The 16,923-nt window shown below is 61.5% G+C and overlaps 1 protein-coding gene across 1 annotated transcript in view; it reads left to right on the top strand.

Annotated features, from left to right (window-relative positions):
• The first annotated feature begins 1,564 nt into the window (after positions 1-1,564).
• LOC127569683 (uncharacterized) overlaps positions 1,565-16,923 on the top strand; it is a 29,653-nt gene continuing 14,294 nt past the window's right edge. The window contains exons 1-6 of the mRNA XM_052014484.1: positions 1,565-2,752; positions 2,981-10,297; positions 10,447-10,457; positions 10,711-12,160; positions 12,296-15,357; positions 15,511-16,478. Coding sequence (XP_051870444.1) covers positions 1,565-2,752; positions 2,981-10,297; positions 10,447-10,457; positions 10,711-12,160; positions 12,296-15,357; positions 15,511-16,478 — 13,996 coding nt within the window. The remainder of the gene's footprint in view (positions 2,753-2,980; positions 10,298-10,446; positions 10,458-10,710; positions 12,161-12,295; positions 15,358-15,510; positions 16,479-16,923) is intronic.

Below are 16,923 nucleotides of genomic sequence, written 5' to 3'. Positions count from 1 at the left end.
AACGACATAGGTAGAAAGAGGGATGAGGTCCTGAAAATTGAGTTTAGGGAGCTCAGCAGAAGGCTGAAGAACAGGACCTCAAGGGTAGCAATCTCAGGATTGCTGCCAGTGCCACGTGATAGTGAAGGTAAGAATAGGAGAAGATGGCAGATGAATGCATAGCTGAGGAGTTGGTGCAGGGGGCAAGGTTTTAGATTTTTGGATCATTGGAATCTCTTCTGAAGAAGGTGGGACCTGTACAGATTGGATGGGTTACACCTGAACTCGAGGAGGACAAATATCCTTGTAGGCAGGTTTGCTAGTGTGGTTCAGGAGGGTTTAAACTAGTTCGCAAGGGGGATGGGAACTGGAGGGATAGGTCAGTGGAAGAAGTGCATGGAGTAAAGTCCGAGCTAACATATAGAGAGGCTTTGAGGAAGGAGAAGCAGAGTATAGGGTATAAAAGTAGTAAGGTGGATGGGCTAAAGTGCATTTACTTAAATGCAAGAAGCATCAGGAATAAGGGTGATGAACTGAGAGCCTGGATAGATACATGGAACTATGATATTGTGACTCTTGCAGAGACTTGGCTGTCACCAGGGCAGGAATGGATGCTGAATAAATTGGCATCATGGTTGGCACAAACATAGTGGGCTGAATGGCCTCTTCCTCGGCTGTACCACTCTATGTTCTATTAAAAGATAGGTTTAGAAATACCAAGCATGTCAGGCAGCATCTGTGGAGAGAGAAGAACAGAATTAACGTATGTGGTCGATGAGCTTTGCTCAGAATTAGGAAAAGTGAGAAAACAAGAAGAATTAAAGTTGCAAAGAAGGGTGAGGCATGTAGAGAATAAAGGGAATGTCTCTAAGAAGGTGGAAAAGAAGAGAGTGAATGGCGTGGTCATGTTGGTACTGGTGAAGGGTTTAATTGCAACAATCTGCTCATTCTTGTAGGCTCATCATTTCAGTGGCTCTCCTGAATATTAAACTGATTGGAGCTAAATTCCAAGGCTGAAAATTTGATCAGGTATTTATTTCATTAGCCAAGGGCCTTGTCCCTCAGTTGCACTGAAATGTAAAGCTTCATCCAAAACTTGACAAGGTAGATGGAAGGATAATAGTTCATCTGGTTGGAGTCATCATCACAAAATAAAGGATTAGTCATTTAGGACAGAAATGGGACGACAATTCAACCTGCAGAGGGTGATGAATCTCTGGAAATCTGGACCCAAGAAAACTGCTAAGTCACTGAATATATTGAATACAGAGGTTGATGGATTTTTCGAACAGAAGAAAATCAAGGGAAATGGAGCTTGAGCATAAAATTGAGTAAAATGAGCTTTTCAGACATTACTAAATGCTAGGTGAGGCATCAGAGACCAACAGGCTAGCTCCTGCATCAGAACATAACTCTTATATAACCTGACAAAGAGTAATGTTGTGTTTTGAATGCAGATTCTGGCTGTTCAGCAACTAGCAACAATTCCCTAACCACTGAACACTGGAGCACGAAGTCTGCAAGCAGTATGACTCCAAGCACCAACACCATAAGTAACAGTGCTGAAAACAATAAAACAAGCACAATGTCGGAAACCAGCAGCACTCCCACCAGCAGCACAGCTCACGTCTCAACTCCCACTCCCAGCACTATTCCAACCACTACACACACCACCACTCCAAGTACCACTCCAAACTTCACTCCCACCACCTCTGTAACCACAAATTCCACCACCACTCCCAGCACCACTCCCAGCGCCACTCCCACAACCACTCCCAGCGCCACTCCCAGCGCCACTCCCACCACCACTCCCAGCGCCACTCCCAGCGCCACTCCAACGACCTCTCCCACCACCACTCCCACCACCTCTCCCACCACCACTCCCAGCGCCACTCCCAGCGCCACTCCAACGACCTCTTCCACCACCACTCCCACGACCTCTCCCACCACCACTCCCACGACCTCTCACACCACCACTCCCACCACCGCACCCACCACCACTCCCACCACCACTGCAACCACCACTCCCAGCACCACTCCCACCACCACTCCCAGCACGTCTCCCACCACCACTCCCAGCACCACTCCCAGCACCTCTCCCACGACATCTCCCACCACAACTCCCACCACCACTCCCAGCACCACTCCCAGCACGACTCACACCACCACTCCCAGCACCTCTGCCACCACCACTCCCAGCACCACTCCCAGCACCTCTCCCACGACATCTCCCACCACAACTCCCACCACCACTCCCAGCACCACTCCCAGCACCTCTCACACCACCACACCCAGCACCACTCCCAACACCTCTCCCACCACCACTCCCAGCACCACTCCCAGCACCACTCCCAGCACCACTCCCATGACCTCTCCCACCACCACTCCCAGCACTACTCCCAGCACCACTCCCACAACCTCTCCCAGCACCACTCCCAGCACCACTCCTACCACCACTCCCAACACCACTCCCACCAGCACTGCTACCACCACTCCAACCTTCTCTCCCACGACCTCTCCCAGCACCACTCCCAGCACGACTCCCACGACCTCTCCCAGCACGACTCCCAGCACTACTCCCAGCACCACTCCCAGCACCACACCCAGCACCACTGCAACCACCACTCCAACCTTCTCTCCCACCACCTCCCCCACGACCTCTCCCAGCACCACTGTCACCACCACTCCCACGACATCTCCCACCACAACTCCCACCACCACTCCCACCACCACACCCACCACCTCTCACAGCGCAACTCCAACGACCTCTCCCACCACCACTCCCACCACCTCTCAGAGCACCACTCCCACGACCTCTCCCACCACCAATCCCACCACCACACCCACCACCACTCCAACCACCACTGAAACCACCACTCCCAGCACCACTCCCACCACCACTCCCAGCACCTCTCCCACCACCACACCCACCACCACTCCCAGAACCTCTCCCACGACCTCTCACACCACCACTCCCACCACCGCAACCACCACCACTCCCACCACCACTGCAACCACCACTCCCAGCACCACTCCCACCACCACTCCCAGCACGTCTCCCACCACCACTCCCAGCACCACTCCCAGCACCTCTCCCACGACATCTCCCACCACAACTCCCACCACCACTCCCAGCACCACTCCCAGCACGACTCACACCACCACTCCCAGCACCTCTGCCACCACCACTCCCAGCACCACTCCCAGCACCTCTCCCACGACATCTCCCACCACAACTCCCACCACCACTCCCAGCACCACTCCCAGCAACTCTCACACCACCACACCCAGCACCACTCCCAACACCTCTCCCACCACCACTCCCAGCACCACTCCCAGCACCACTCCCAGCACCACTCCCATGACCTCTCCCACCACCACTCCCAGCACTACTCCCAGCACCACTCCCACAACCTCTCCCAGCACCACTCCCAGCACCACTCCTACCACCACTCCCAACACCACTCCCACCACCACTCCCAGCACCTCTCCCACGACATCTCCCACCACAACTCCCACCACCACTCCCAGCACCACTCCCAGCACCACTCCCACCACCACTCCCAGCACCACTCCCAGCACCTCTCCCACGACATCTCCCACCACAACTCCCACCAGCAATCCCAGCACCACTCCCACCACCACTCCCAGCACCTCTCCCACCACCACTCCGAGCACCACTCCCAGCACCTCTCCCACGACATCTCCCACCACAACTCCCACCACCACTCCCAGCACCACTCCCAGCACCTCTCCCACCACCACACCCAGCACCACTCCCAACACCTCCCCCACCACCACTCCCAGCACCACTCCCAGCACCACTCCCATGACCTCTCCCACCACCACTCCCAGCACTACTCCCAGCACCACTCCCACAACCTCTCCCAGCACCACTCCCAGCACCACTCCTACCACCACTCCCAGCACCACTCCCACCAGCACTGCTACCACCACTCCAACCTTCTCTCCCACGACCTCTCCCAGCACCACTCCCAGCACCACTCCCACGACCTCTCCCAGCACGACTCCCAGCACTACTCCCAGCACCACTCCCAGCACCACACCCAGCACCACTGCAACCACCACTCCAACCTTCTCTCCCACCACCTCTCCCACGACCTCTCCCAGCACCACTGTCACCACCACTCCCACGACATCTCCCACCACAACTCCCACCACCACTCCCACCACCACACCCACCACCTCTCACAGCGCAACTCCAACGACCTCTCCCACCACCAATCCCACCACCACACCCACCACCACTCCAACCACCACTGAAACCACCACTCCCAGCACCACTCCCACCACCACTCCCAGCACCTCTCCCACCACCACACCCACCACCACTCCCAGCACCTCTCCCACGACATCTCCCACCACAACTCCCACCACCACTCCCAGCACCACTCCCAGCACCACTCCCACCACCACTCCCAGCACCACTCCCAGCACCTCTCCCACGACATCTCCCACCACAACTCCCACCAGCAATCCCAGCACCACTCCCACCACCACTCCCATCACCACACCCACCACCTCTCACAGCGCAACTCCAACGACCTCTCCCACCACCACTCCGACCACCTCTCCCAGCACCACTCCCACGACCTCTCCCACCACCACTCCCACCACCACACCCACCACCACTGAAACCACCACTCCCAGCACCACTCCCACCACCACTCCCAGCACCTCTCCCACCAACACACCCACCACCACTCCCAGCACCACTCCCACGACATCTCCCACCACAACTCCCACCACCACTCCCAGCACCACTCCCAGCACCACTCCCACCACCACTCCCAGCACCACTCCCAGCACCTCTCCCACGACATCTCCCACCACAACTCCCGCCACCACTCCCAGCACCTCTCCCACCACCACTCCCAGCACCACTCCCAGCACCTCTCCCACGACATCTCCCACCACAACTCCCACCACCACTCCCAGCACCACTCCCAGCACCACTCCCAGCACCTCTCCCACCACCACTCCCAGCACCACTCCCAGCACCACTCCCAGCACCACTCCCATGACCTCTCCCACCACCTCTCCCACCACCACTCCCAGCACTACTCCCAGCACCACTCCCACAACCTCTCCCAGCAACACTCTCAGCACCACTCCTACCACCACTCCCAGCACTACTCCCAGCACCACTCCCACAACCTCTCCCAGCAACACTCCCAGCACCACTCCTACCACCACTCCCAGCACCACTCCCACCACCAGTCCAACCTTCTCTCCCACCACCTCTCCAACGACCTCTCCCAGCACCACTGTCACCACCACTCCCACGACATCTCCCACCAAAACTCCCACCACAACTCCCACCACCACACCCACCACCACTCCCAGCGCAACTCCAACGACCTCTCCCACCACCACTCCCACCACCACTCCAACCACCACTCCCACCACCACTCCCAGCACATCTCCCACCACAACTCCCACCACCACTCCCAGCACCACTCCCAGCACCACTCCCACCACCACTCCCAGCACCACTCCCAGCACCTCTCCCACGACATCTCCCACCACAACTCCCACCACCACTCCCAACACCACACCCACCACCACTCCCAGCGCAACTCCAACGACCTCTCCCACCACCACTCCCACCACCACTCCCACCACCACTCCAACCACCACTCCCACCACCACTCCCAGCACATCTCCCACCACCACTCCCACCACCACACCCACCACCTCTCACAGCGCAACTCCAACGACCTCTCCCACCGCCACTCCCACCACCTCTCCCAGCACCACTCCCACGACCTCTCCCACCACCACTCCCACCACCACACCCACCACCACTCCCACCACCACTGAAACCACCACTCCCAGCACCACTCCCACCACCACTCCCAGCACCTCTCCCACCAACACACCCACCACCACTCCCAGCACCTCTCCCACGACATCTCCCACCACAACTCCCACCACCACTCCCACCACCACTCCCAGCACCACTCACACCACCACTCCCAGCACCACTCCCAGCACCTCTCCCACGACATCTCCCACCACAACTCCCACCACCACTCCCAGCACCTCTCCCACCACCACTCCCAGCACCACTCCCAGCACCTCTCCCACGACATCTCCCACCACAACTCCCACCACCACTCCCAGCACCACTCCCAGCACCACTCCCAGCACCACTCACACCACCACTCCCAGCACCTCTGCCATCACCACTCCCAGCACCACTCCCAGCACCTCTCCCACGACATCTCCCACCACAACTCCCACCACCACTCCCAGCACCACTCCCAGCACCTCTCAGACCACCACACCCAGCACCACTCCCATGACCTCTCCCACCACCACTCCCAGCACTACTCCCAGCACCACTCCCACAACCTCTCCCAGCACCACTCCCAGCACCACTCCTACCACCACTCCCAGCACCACTCCCACCAGCACTGCTACCACCACTCCAACCTTCTCTCCCACGACCTCTCCCAGCACCACTCCCAGCACGACTCCCACGACCTCTCCCAGCACAACTCCCAGCACTACTCCCAGCACCACTCCCAGCACCACACCCAGCACCACTGCAACCACCACTCCAACCTTCTCTCCCACCACCTCTCCCACGACCTCTCCCAGCACCACTGTCACCACCACTCCCACGACATCTCCCACCACAACTCCCACCACCACTCCCACCACCACACCCACCACCTCTCATAGTGCAACTCCAACGACCTCTCCCACCACCACTCCCACCACCTGTCCCAGCACCACTCCCACGACCTCTCCCACCACCAATCCCACCACCACACCCACCACCACTCCAACCACCACTGAAACCACCACTCCCAGCACCACTCCCACCACCACTCCCAGCACCTCTCCCACCACCACACCCACCACCACTCCCAGCACCTCTCCCACGACATCTCCCACCACAACTCCCACCACCACTCCCAGCACCACTCCCAGCACCACTCCCACCACCACTCCCAGCACCACTCCCAGCACCTCTCCCACGACATCTCCCACCACAACTCCCACCAGCAATCCCAGCACCACTCCCACCACCACTCCCAGCACCTCTCCCACCACCACTCCGAGCACCACTCCCAGCACCTCTCCCACGACATCTCCCACCACAACTCCCACCACCACTCCCAGCACCACTCCCAGCACCTCTCCCACCACCACACCCAGCACCACTCCCAACACCTCCCCCACCACCACTCCCAGCACCACTCCCAGCACCACTCCCACGACCTCTCCCACCACCACTCCCAGCACTACTCCCAGCACCACTCCCACAACCTCTCCCAGCACCACTCCCAGCACCACTCCTACCACCACTCCCAGCACCACTCCCACCAGCACTGCTACCACCACTCCAACCTTCTCTCACACGACCTCTCCCACCACCACTCCCACCACCACTCCCAGCACTACTCCCAGCACCACTCCCACGACCTCTCCCACCACCACTCCCACCACCACTCCCACCACCACTCCCACGACCTCTCCCACCACCACTCCCAGCACCACTCCCAGCACCACTCCCACGACCTCTCCCTCCACCACTCCCAGCACCACTCCCAGCACCACTCCCACCACCACTGCAACCACCACTCCAACCTTCTCTCCAACCACCACTCCCACGACCTCTCCCAGCACCACTCCCAGCACCACTCCCACGACCTCTCCTTTTTCCACTCCCAGCACCACTCCCAGCACCTCTCCCAGCACCACTCCCAGCACCCCTCTCACCAACACTCCCACCACCACTCCCAGCACCACTCTCACCACCACTCCCACCACCACTCCCACCACCACTCCCACGACCTCTCCCACCACCACTCCCAGCACCACACCCAGCACCACTCCCAGCACCACACCCAGCACCACTGCAACCACCACTCCAACCTTCTCTCCCACCACCTCTCCCACGACCTCTCCCAGCACCACTGTCACCACCACTCCCACGACATCTCCCACCACAACTCCCACCACCACTCCCACCACCACACCCACCACCTCTCACAGCGCAACTCCAACGACCTCTCCCACCGCCACTCCCACCACCTCTCCCAGCACCACTCCCACGACCTCTCCCACCACCACTCCCACCACCACACCCACCACCACTCCCACCACCACTGAAACCACCACTCCCAGCACCACTCCCACCACCACTCCCAGCACCTCTCCCACCAACACACCCACCACCACTCCCAGCACCTCTCCCACGACATCTCCCACCACAACTCCCACCACCACTCCCACCACCACTCCCAGCACCACTCACACCACCACTCCCAGCACCACTCCCAGCACCTCTCCCACGACATCTCCCACCACAACTCCCACCACCACTCCCAGCACCTCTCCCACCACCACTCCCAGCACCACTCCCAGCACCTCTCCCACGACATCTCCCACCACAACTCCCACCACCACTCCCAGCACCACTCCCAGCACCACTCCCAGCACCACTCACACCACCACTCCCAGCACCTCTGCCACCACCACTCCCAGCACCACTCCCAGCACCTCTCCCACGACATCTCCCACCACAACTCCCACCACCACTCCCAGCACCACTCCCAGCACCTCTCAGACCACCACACCCAGCACCACTCCCATGACCTCTCCCACCACCACTCCCAGCACTACTCCCAGCACCACTCCCACAACCTCTCCCAGCACCACTCCCAGCACCACTCCTACCACCACTCCCAGCACCACTCCCACCAGCACTGCTACCACCACTCCAACCTTCTCTCCCACGACCTCTCCCAGCACCACTCCCAGCACGACTCCCACGACCTCTCCCAGCACAACTCCCAGCACTACTCCCAGCACCACTCCCAGCACCACACCCAGCACCACTGCAACCACCACTCCAACCTTCTCTCCCACCACCTCTCCCACGACCTCTCCCAGCACCACTGTCACCACCACTCCCACGACATCTCCCACCACAACTCCCACCACCACTCCCACCACCACACCCACCACCTCTCATAGTGCAACTCCAACGACCTCTCCCACCACCACTCCCACCACCTGTCCCAGCACCACTCCCACGACCTCTCCCACCACCAATCCCACCACCACACCCACCACCACTCCAACCACCACTGAAACCACCACTCCCAGCACCACTCCCACCACCACTCCCAGCACCTCTCCCACCACCACACCCACCACCACTCCCAGCACCTCTCCCACGACATCTCCCACCACAACTCCCACCACCACTCCCAGCACCACTCCCAGCACCACTCCCACCACCACTCCCAGCACCACTCCCAGCACCTCTCCCACGACATCTCCCACCACAACTCCCACCAGCAATCCCAGCACCACTCCCACCACCACTCCCAGCACCTCTCCCACCACCACTCCGAGCACCACTCCCAGCACCTCTCCCACGACATCTCCCACCACAACTCCCACCACCACTCCCAGCACCACTCCCAGCACCTCTCCCACCACCACACCCAGCACCACTCCCAACACCTCCCCCACCACCACTCCCAGCACCACTCCCAGCACCACTCCCACGACCTCTCCCACCACCACTCCCAGCACTACTCCCAGCACCACTCCCACAACCTCTCCCAGCACCACTCCCAGCACCACTCCTACCACCACTCCCAGCACCACTCCCACCAGCACTGCTACCACCACTCCAACCTTCTCTCACACGACCTCTCCCACCACCACTCCCACCACCACTCCCAGCACTACTCCCAGCACCACTCCCACGACCTCTCCCACCACAACTCCCACCACCACTCCCACCACCACTCCCACGACCTCTCCCACCACCACTCCCAGCACCACTCCCAGCACCACTCCCACGACCTCTCCCTCCACCACTCCCAGCACCACTCCCAGCACCACTCCCACCACCACTGCAACCACCACTCCAACCTTCTCTCCAACCACCACTCCCACGACCTCTCCCAGCACCACTCCCAGCACCACTCCCACGACCTCTCCTTTTTCCACTCCCAGCACCACTCCCAGCACCTCTCCCAGCACCACTCCCAGCACCACTCTCACCAACACTCCCACCACCACTCCCAGCACCACTCTCACCACCACTCCCACCACCACTCCCACCACCACTCCCACGACCTCTCCCACCACCACTCCCAGCACCACACCCAGCACCACTCCCAGCACCACTGCAACCACCACTGCAACCTTCTCTCCCACCACAACTCCCAGCACCACTCCCACCACAACTCCCAGCACCACTCCCACAACCTCTCCCACCACCTCTCCCACCACCACTCCCACCACCACTCCCACCACCACTGCAACCACCACTCCCACCACCACTCCCACCCCCACTCCCAGCACCACTCCCAGCACCACTCCGATGACCTTTCCCACCACCACTCCAACCACCACTCCCAGCACCACTCCCAGAACCACTCCCACGACCTCTCCCAACACCACTCCCAGCACCACTCCCAGCACCACTGCCACCACTACTGCAACCACCACTCCAACCTTCTCTCCCACCACCACTCCCACCACCTCTCCCAGCACCACTCCCAGCACCACTCCCACGACCTCTCCCAGCACCACTCCCAGCACCACTCCCACCACCCCTCACACGACCTCTCCCAGCACCACTCCCAGCACCACTCCCAGCACCACTCCCACCACCACTCTCACCACCACTCTCACCACCACTCCCACGACCTCTCCCAACTCCACTCCCAGCACCACTGCAACTACAACTCCAACCTTCTCTCCCACCACCTCTCCCACAACCTCTCCCAGCACCACTGTCACCACCACTCCCACGACATCTCCCACCACAACTCCCACCACCACTCCCACCACCACACCCACCACCACTCCCAGCACCTCTCCCAGCACCACTCCCAGCACCACTCCCACCACCACTCCCAGCACCACTCCCAGCACCTCTCCCACGACATCTCCCACCACAACTCCCACCACCACTCCCAGCACCTCTCCCACCACCACTCCCAGCACCACTCCCAGCACCTCTCCCACGACATCTCCCACCACAACTCCCACCACCACTCCCAGCACCACTCCCAGCACCACTCCCAGCACCTCTCCCACCACCACTCCCAGCACTACTCCCAGCACCACTCCCACAACCTCTCCCAGCAACACTCTCAGCACCACTCCTACCACCACTCCCAGCACTACTCCCAGCACCACTCCCACAACCTCTCCCAGCAACACTCCCAGCACCACTCCTACCACCACTCCCAGCACCACTCCCACCACCACTCCCAGCACCACTCCCACCAGCACTGCAACCACCACTCCAACCTACTCTCCCACGACCTCTCCCAGCACGACTCCCAGCACTACTCCCAGCACCACTCCCAGCACCACTCCCACCACCACTGAAACCACCACTGCCAGCACCACTCCCACCACCACTCCCAGCACCTCTCCCACCACCACACCCACCACCACTCCCAGCACCTCTCCCACGACATCTCCCACCACAACTCCCACCACCACTCCCAGCACCACTCCCAGCACCACTCCCAGCACTTCTCCCACCACCACTCCCAGCACCACTCCCAGCACCACTCCCAGCACCTCTCCCACCACCACTCCCAGCACCACTCCCAGCACCACTCCCAGCACCTCTCCCACCACCACTCCCAGCACCACTCCCAGCACCACTCCCAGCACCACTCCCAGCACCACTGCAACCACCAGTCCAACCTTCTCTCCCACCACCTCTCCAACGACCTCTCCCAGCACCACTGTCACCACCACTCCCACGACATCTCCCACCACAACTCCCACCACCACTCCCACCACCACACCCACCACCACTCCCAGCGCAACTCCAACGACCTCTCCCACCACCACTCCCACCACCACTCCCACCACCACTCCAACCACCACTCCCACCACCACTCCCAGCACCTCTCCCACCACCACTCCCAGCACTACTCCCAACACCACTCCCACGACCTCTCCCACCACCACTCCCAGCACCACTCCCAGCACCACTCCCACGACCTCTCCCACCACCACTCCCAGCACAACTCCCACCACCACTGCAACCACCACTCCAACCTTCTCTCCCACCACCACTCCCAGCACCACTCCCAGCACCACTCCCACGACCTCTCCCAACTCCACTCCCAGCACCACTCCCAGCACCACTCCCAGCACCACTCCCACCACCACTCCCAGCACCTCTCCCACCACCACTCCCACCACCACTCGCAGCACCTCTCCCATGACCTCTCCCACCACCACTCCCACCACCACTCCCAGCACCTCTCCCACAACCTCTCCCAGCACCACTCCCAGCACCACTCTCACCACCACTCCCACCACCACTCCCAGATCCACTCTCACCACCACTCCCACCACCACTCCCAGAACCACTCTCACCACCACTCCCACCACCACTCCCACCACCACTCCCACGACCTCTCCCACCACCACTCCCAGCACCACATCCAGCACCACTCCCAGCACCAATGCAACCACCACTCCAACCTTCTCTCCCACTACAACTCCCAGCACCACTCCCACAACCTCTCCCACCACCACTCCCACCACCACTCCCACCACCACTGCAACCACCACTCCCACCACCACTCCCACCCCCACTCCCAGCACCACTCCCAGCACCACTCCGATGACCTTTCCCACCACCACTCCAACCACCACTCCCAGCACCACTCCCACGACCTCTCCCAGCACCACTCCCAGCACCACTCCCACGACCTCTCCCAGCACCACTCCCAGCACCAATCCCAGCGTCACTCCCACCACCACTCCCAGCACCACTCTCACCACCAATCCCACCACCTCTCCCACGACCTCTCCCACCACCACTCCCAGCACCACTCCCAACACCACTCCCAGCACCACTCCCACCACCACTCCCACGACCTCTCCCACCACCACTCCCAGCACCACTCCCAGCACCACTCCCACCACCACTGCAACCACCACTCCGACCTTCTCTCCCACCACCACTCCCACGACCTCTCCCACCACCACTCCCACCACTTCTCCCACCACCTCTCCCAGCAGCACTGTCACCACCACTCCCACGACATCTCCCACCACCACTCCCACCACCACTCCCAGCACCTCTCCCACCACCACTCCCAGCACCAATCCCATGACCTCTCCCAGCACCACTCCCAGCCCCACTCTCACCACCACTCCCACCACCACTCACAGCACCACTCCCTGCACCACTCCCACCACCACTCCCACCACCACACCCACCACCACTCCCAGCGCAACTCCAACGACCTCTCCCACCACCACTCCCACCACCACTGCAACCACCACTCCCAGCACCACTCCCACCACCACTCCCAGCACCTCTCCCACCACCACTCCCACCAGCACTCCAACCACCACTCCCACCACCACTCCCAGCACATCTCCCACCACCACTCCCACCACCACTCCCAGCACTACTCCCAGCATCACTCCCACGACCTCTCCCACCACAACTCCCACCACCACTCCCACCACCACTCCCACGACCTCTCCCACCACCACTCCCAGCACCACTCCCAGCACCACTCCCACGACCTCTCCCTCCACCACTCCCAGCACCACTCCCAGCACCACTCCCACCACCACTGCAACCACCACTCCAACCTTCTCTCCCACCACCACTCCCACGACCTCTCCCAGCACCACTCCCAGCACCACTCCCACGACCTCTCCCAACTCCACTCCCAGCACCACTCCCACCACCACTCCCACCACCACTCCCACGACCTCTCCCACCACCACTCTCACCACCACTCCCACCACGACTCCCAGCACCACTCTCACCACCACTCCCACCACCACTCCCACCACCACTCCCACGACCTCTCCCACCACCACTCCCAGCACCACACCCAGCACCACTCCCAGCACCACTGCAACCACCACTGCAACCTTCTCTCCCACCATAACTCCCAGCACCACTCCCACAACCTCTCCCACCACCTCTCCCACCACCACTCCCACCACCACTCCCACCACCACTGCAACCACCACTCCCACCACCACTCCCACCCCCACTCCCAGCACCACTCCCAGCACCACTCCGATGACCTTTCCCACCACCACTCCAACCACCACTCCCAGCACCACTCCCAGAACCACTCCCACGACCTCTCCCAACACCACTCCCAGCACCACTCCCAGCACCACTCCCACCACTACTGCAACCACCACTCCAACCTTCTCTCCCACCACCACTCCCACCACCTCTCCCAGCACCACTCCCAGCACCACTCCCACGACCTCTCCCAGCACCACTCCCAGCACCACTCCCACCACCCCTCCCACGACCTCTCCCAGCACCACTCCCAGCACCACTCCCAGCACCACTCCCACCACCACTCTCACCACCACTCTCACCACCACTCCCACGACCTCTCCCAACTCCACTCCCAGCACCACTGCAACTACAACTCCAACCTTCTCTCCCACCACCTCTCCCACAACCTCTCCCAGCACCACTGTCACCACCACTCCCACGACATCTCCCACCACAACTCCCACCACCACTCCCACCACCACACCCACCACCACTCCCAGCACCTCTCCCACCACCATTCCCAGCACCACTCCCAGCACGTCTCCCACGACCTCTCCCACCACCACTCCCAGCACCACTCCCAGCATCACTCCCACCACCACTCCCAGCACCACTCTCACCACCACACCCACCACCACTCCCAGCACCTCTCCCACCACCATTCCCAGCACCACTCCCAGCACGTCTCCCACGACCTCTCCCACCACCACTCCCACCAGCACTCCCAGCACCAATCCCATGACCTCTCCCAGCACCACTCCCACCACCACTCCCAGCACCACTCCCAGCACCACTCTCACCACCACTCCCACCACCACTCCCACGACCTCTCCCACCACCACTCCCAGCACCACTGCAACCACCACTCCAACCTTCTCTCCCACCACCACTCCCACCACCACTCCCAGCGCCACTCCCAGCACCACTCCCACCACCACTCCCACCACCACTCCCACCACCACTCCCAGCGCCACTCCAACGACCTCTCCCACCACCACTCCCACCACCCCTCCCACGACCTCTCCCACCACCACTCCCAGCACCACTCCCAGCACCACTCCCACCACGTCTCTCACCAGCACTCCCACCACCACTCCCACGACCTCTCCCACCACCTCTCCCACCACCACTCCCAGCGCCACTCCCAGCACCACTCCCACCACCACTCCCACCACCACTCCCACCACCACTCCCAGCGCCACTCCAACGACCTCTCCCACCACCACTCCCACCACCCCTCCCACGACCTCTCCCACCACCACTCCCAGCACCACTCCCAGCACCACTCCCACCACGTCTCTCACCAGCACTCCCACCACCACTCCCACGACCTCTCCCACCACCTCTCCCACCCACACTCCACTTGCTGCCGCCTCTCCTATCTTCTCTCTCAGCACCTCTTTCACCACGGCTTCCATCAGCACTTCCAGCTCAACTTCAACCACCAGTCTCACCACCACTGGAACCACCACTCCCACTATGTCACCGACATACACTCCCACCACCACTCCCACCACCACTCCCACCACCAATCCCACCACCACTCCCACCACCACTCCCACCACCAATCCCACCACCACTCCCACCACCACTTCCACCACCTCTCCCACCACCTCTCCCACCACCACTCCCACCACTTCTCCCACCACTACTCCCACCTCTAATCTCATCACCACTCCTAACATGACTTCAACCACTACTCCCACTACTACTCGTCCTACCACTCCCACCACCTCTACCTTCGGTATTCCCACCACCTCACCTACAGCCACTCCGAATTTCAGTCCCACCACTGCTCCAAGCACCATTCCCACCGCCACTCCCAACACCACTCCAACCTTCTCTTCCACCACCACTCCCACCATTTCTCCCACCTCTACCTCAACCAGCAATCCCTCTTCCACTCCCACCACCACTCCGACTACCACTCCAAGCAACACTCCAACCAACACTCTCACCACCACAGCCATAACAGCCTCCACCACTCCCAGCACCACTGCCACCACCACTGCCACCACCACTCCCACCACCTCTCCCACCACCTCTCCCACCACCACTCCCAGCACCACTCCCACCACCACTCCCACCACCACTCCCAGCACCTCTCCCACCACCACTCCCAGCACCTCTCCCAGCACCACTGTCACCACCACTCCCACCACCACTCCCACCACCTCTCCCACCACCTCTCCCACCACCACTCCCAGCACCTCTCCCAGCACCACTCCCAGCACCACTCCCACCACCACTCCCAGCACCACTCCCAGCACCTCTCCCACGACATCTCCCACCACAACTCCCACCACCACTCCCAGCACCTCTCCCACCACCACTCCCAGCACCACTCCCAGCACCTCTCCCACGACATCTCCCACCACAACTCCCACCACCACTCCCAGCACCACTCCCAGCACCACTCCCAGCACCTCTCCCACCACCACTCCCAGCACTACTCCCAGCACCACTCCCACAACCTCTCCCAGCAACACTCTCAGCACCACTCCTACCACCACTCCCAGCACTACTCCCAGCACCACTCCCACAACCTCTCCCAGCAACACTCCCAGCACCACTCCTACCACCACACACAGCACCACTCCCACCACCACTCCCAGCACCACTCCCACCAGCACTGCAACCACCACTCCAACCTACTCTCCCACGACCTCTCCCAGCACGACTCCCAGCACTACTCCCAGCACCACTCCCAGCACCACTCCCACCACCACTGAAACCACCACTGCCAGCACCACTCCCACCACCACTCCCAGCACCTCTCCCACCACCACACCCACCACCACTCCCAGCACCTCTCCCACGACATCTCCCACCACAACTCCCACCACCACTCCCAGCACCAC

Source organism: Pristis pectinata, chromosome 4 (assembly GCF_009764475.1).
Source record: "Pristis pectinata isolate sPriPec2 chromosome 4, sPriPec2.1.pri, whole genome shotgun sequence".
Lineage (NCBI taxonomy): Eukaryota > Metazoa > Chordata > Chondrichthyes > Rhinopristiformes > Pristidae > Pristis > Pristis pectinata.
Note: the sequence above shows the minus strand (reverse complement) of the source record. Positions and strands in the feature narration are given on the sequence as shown.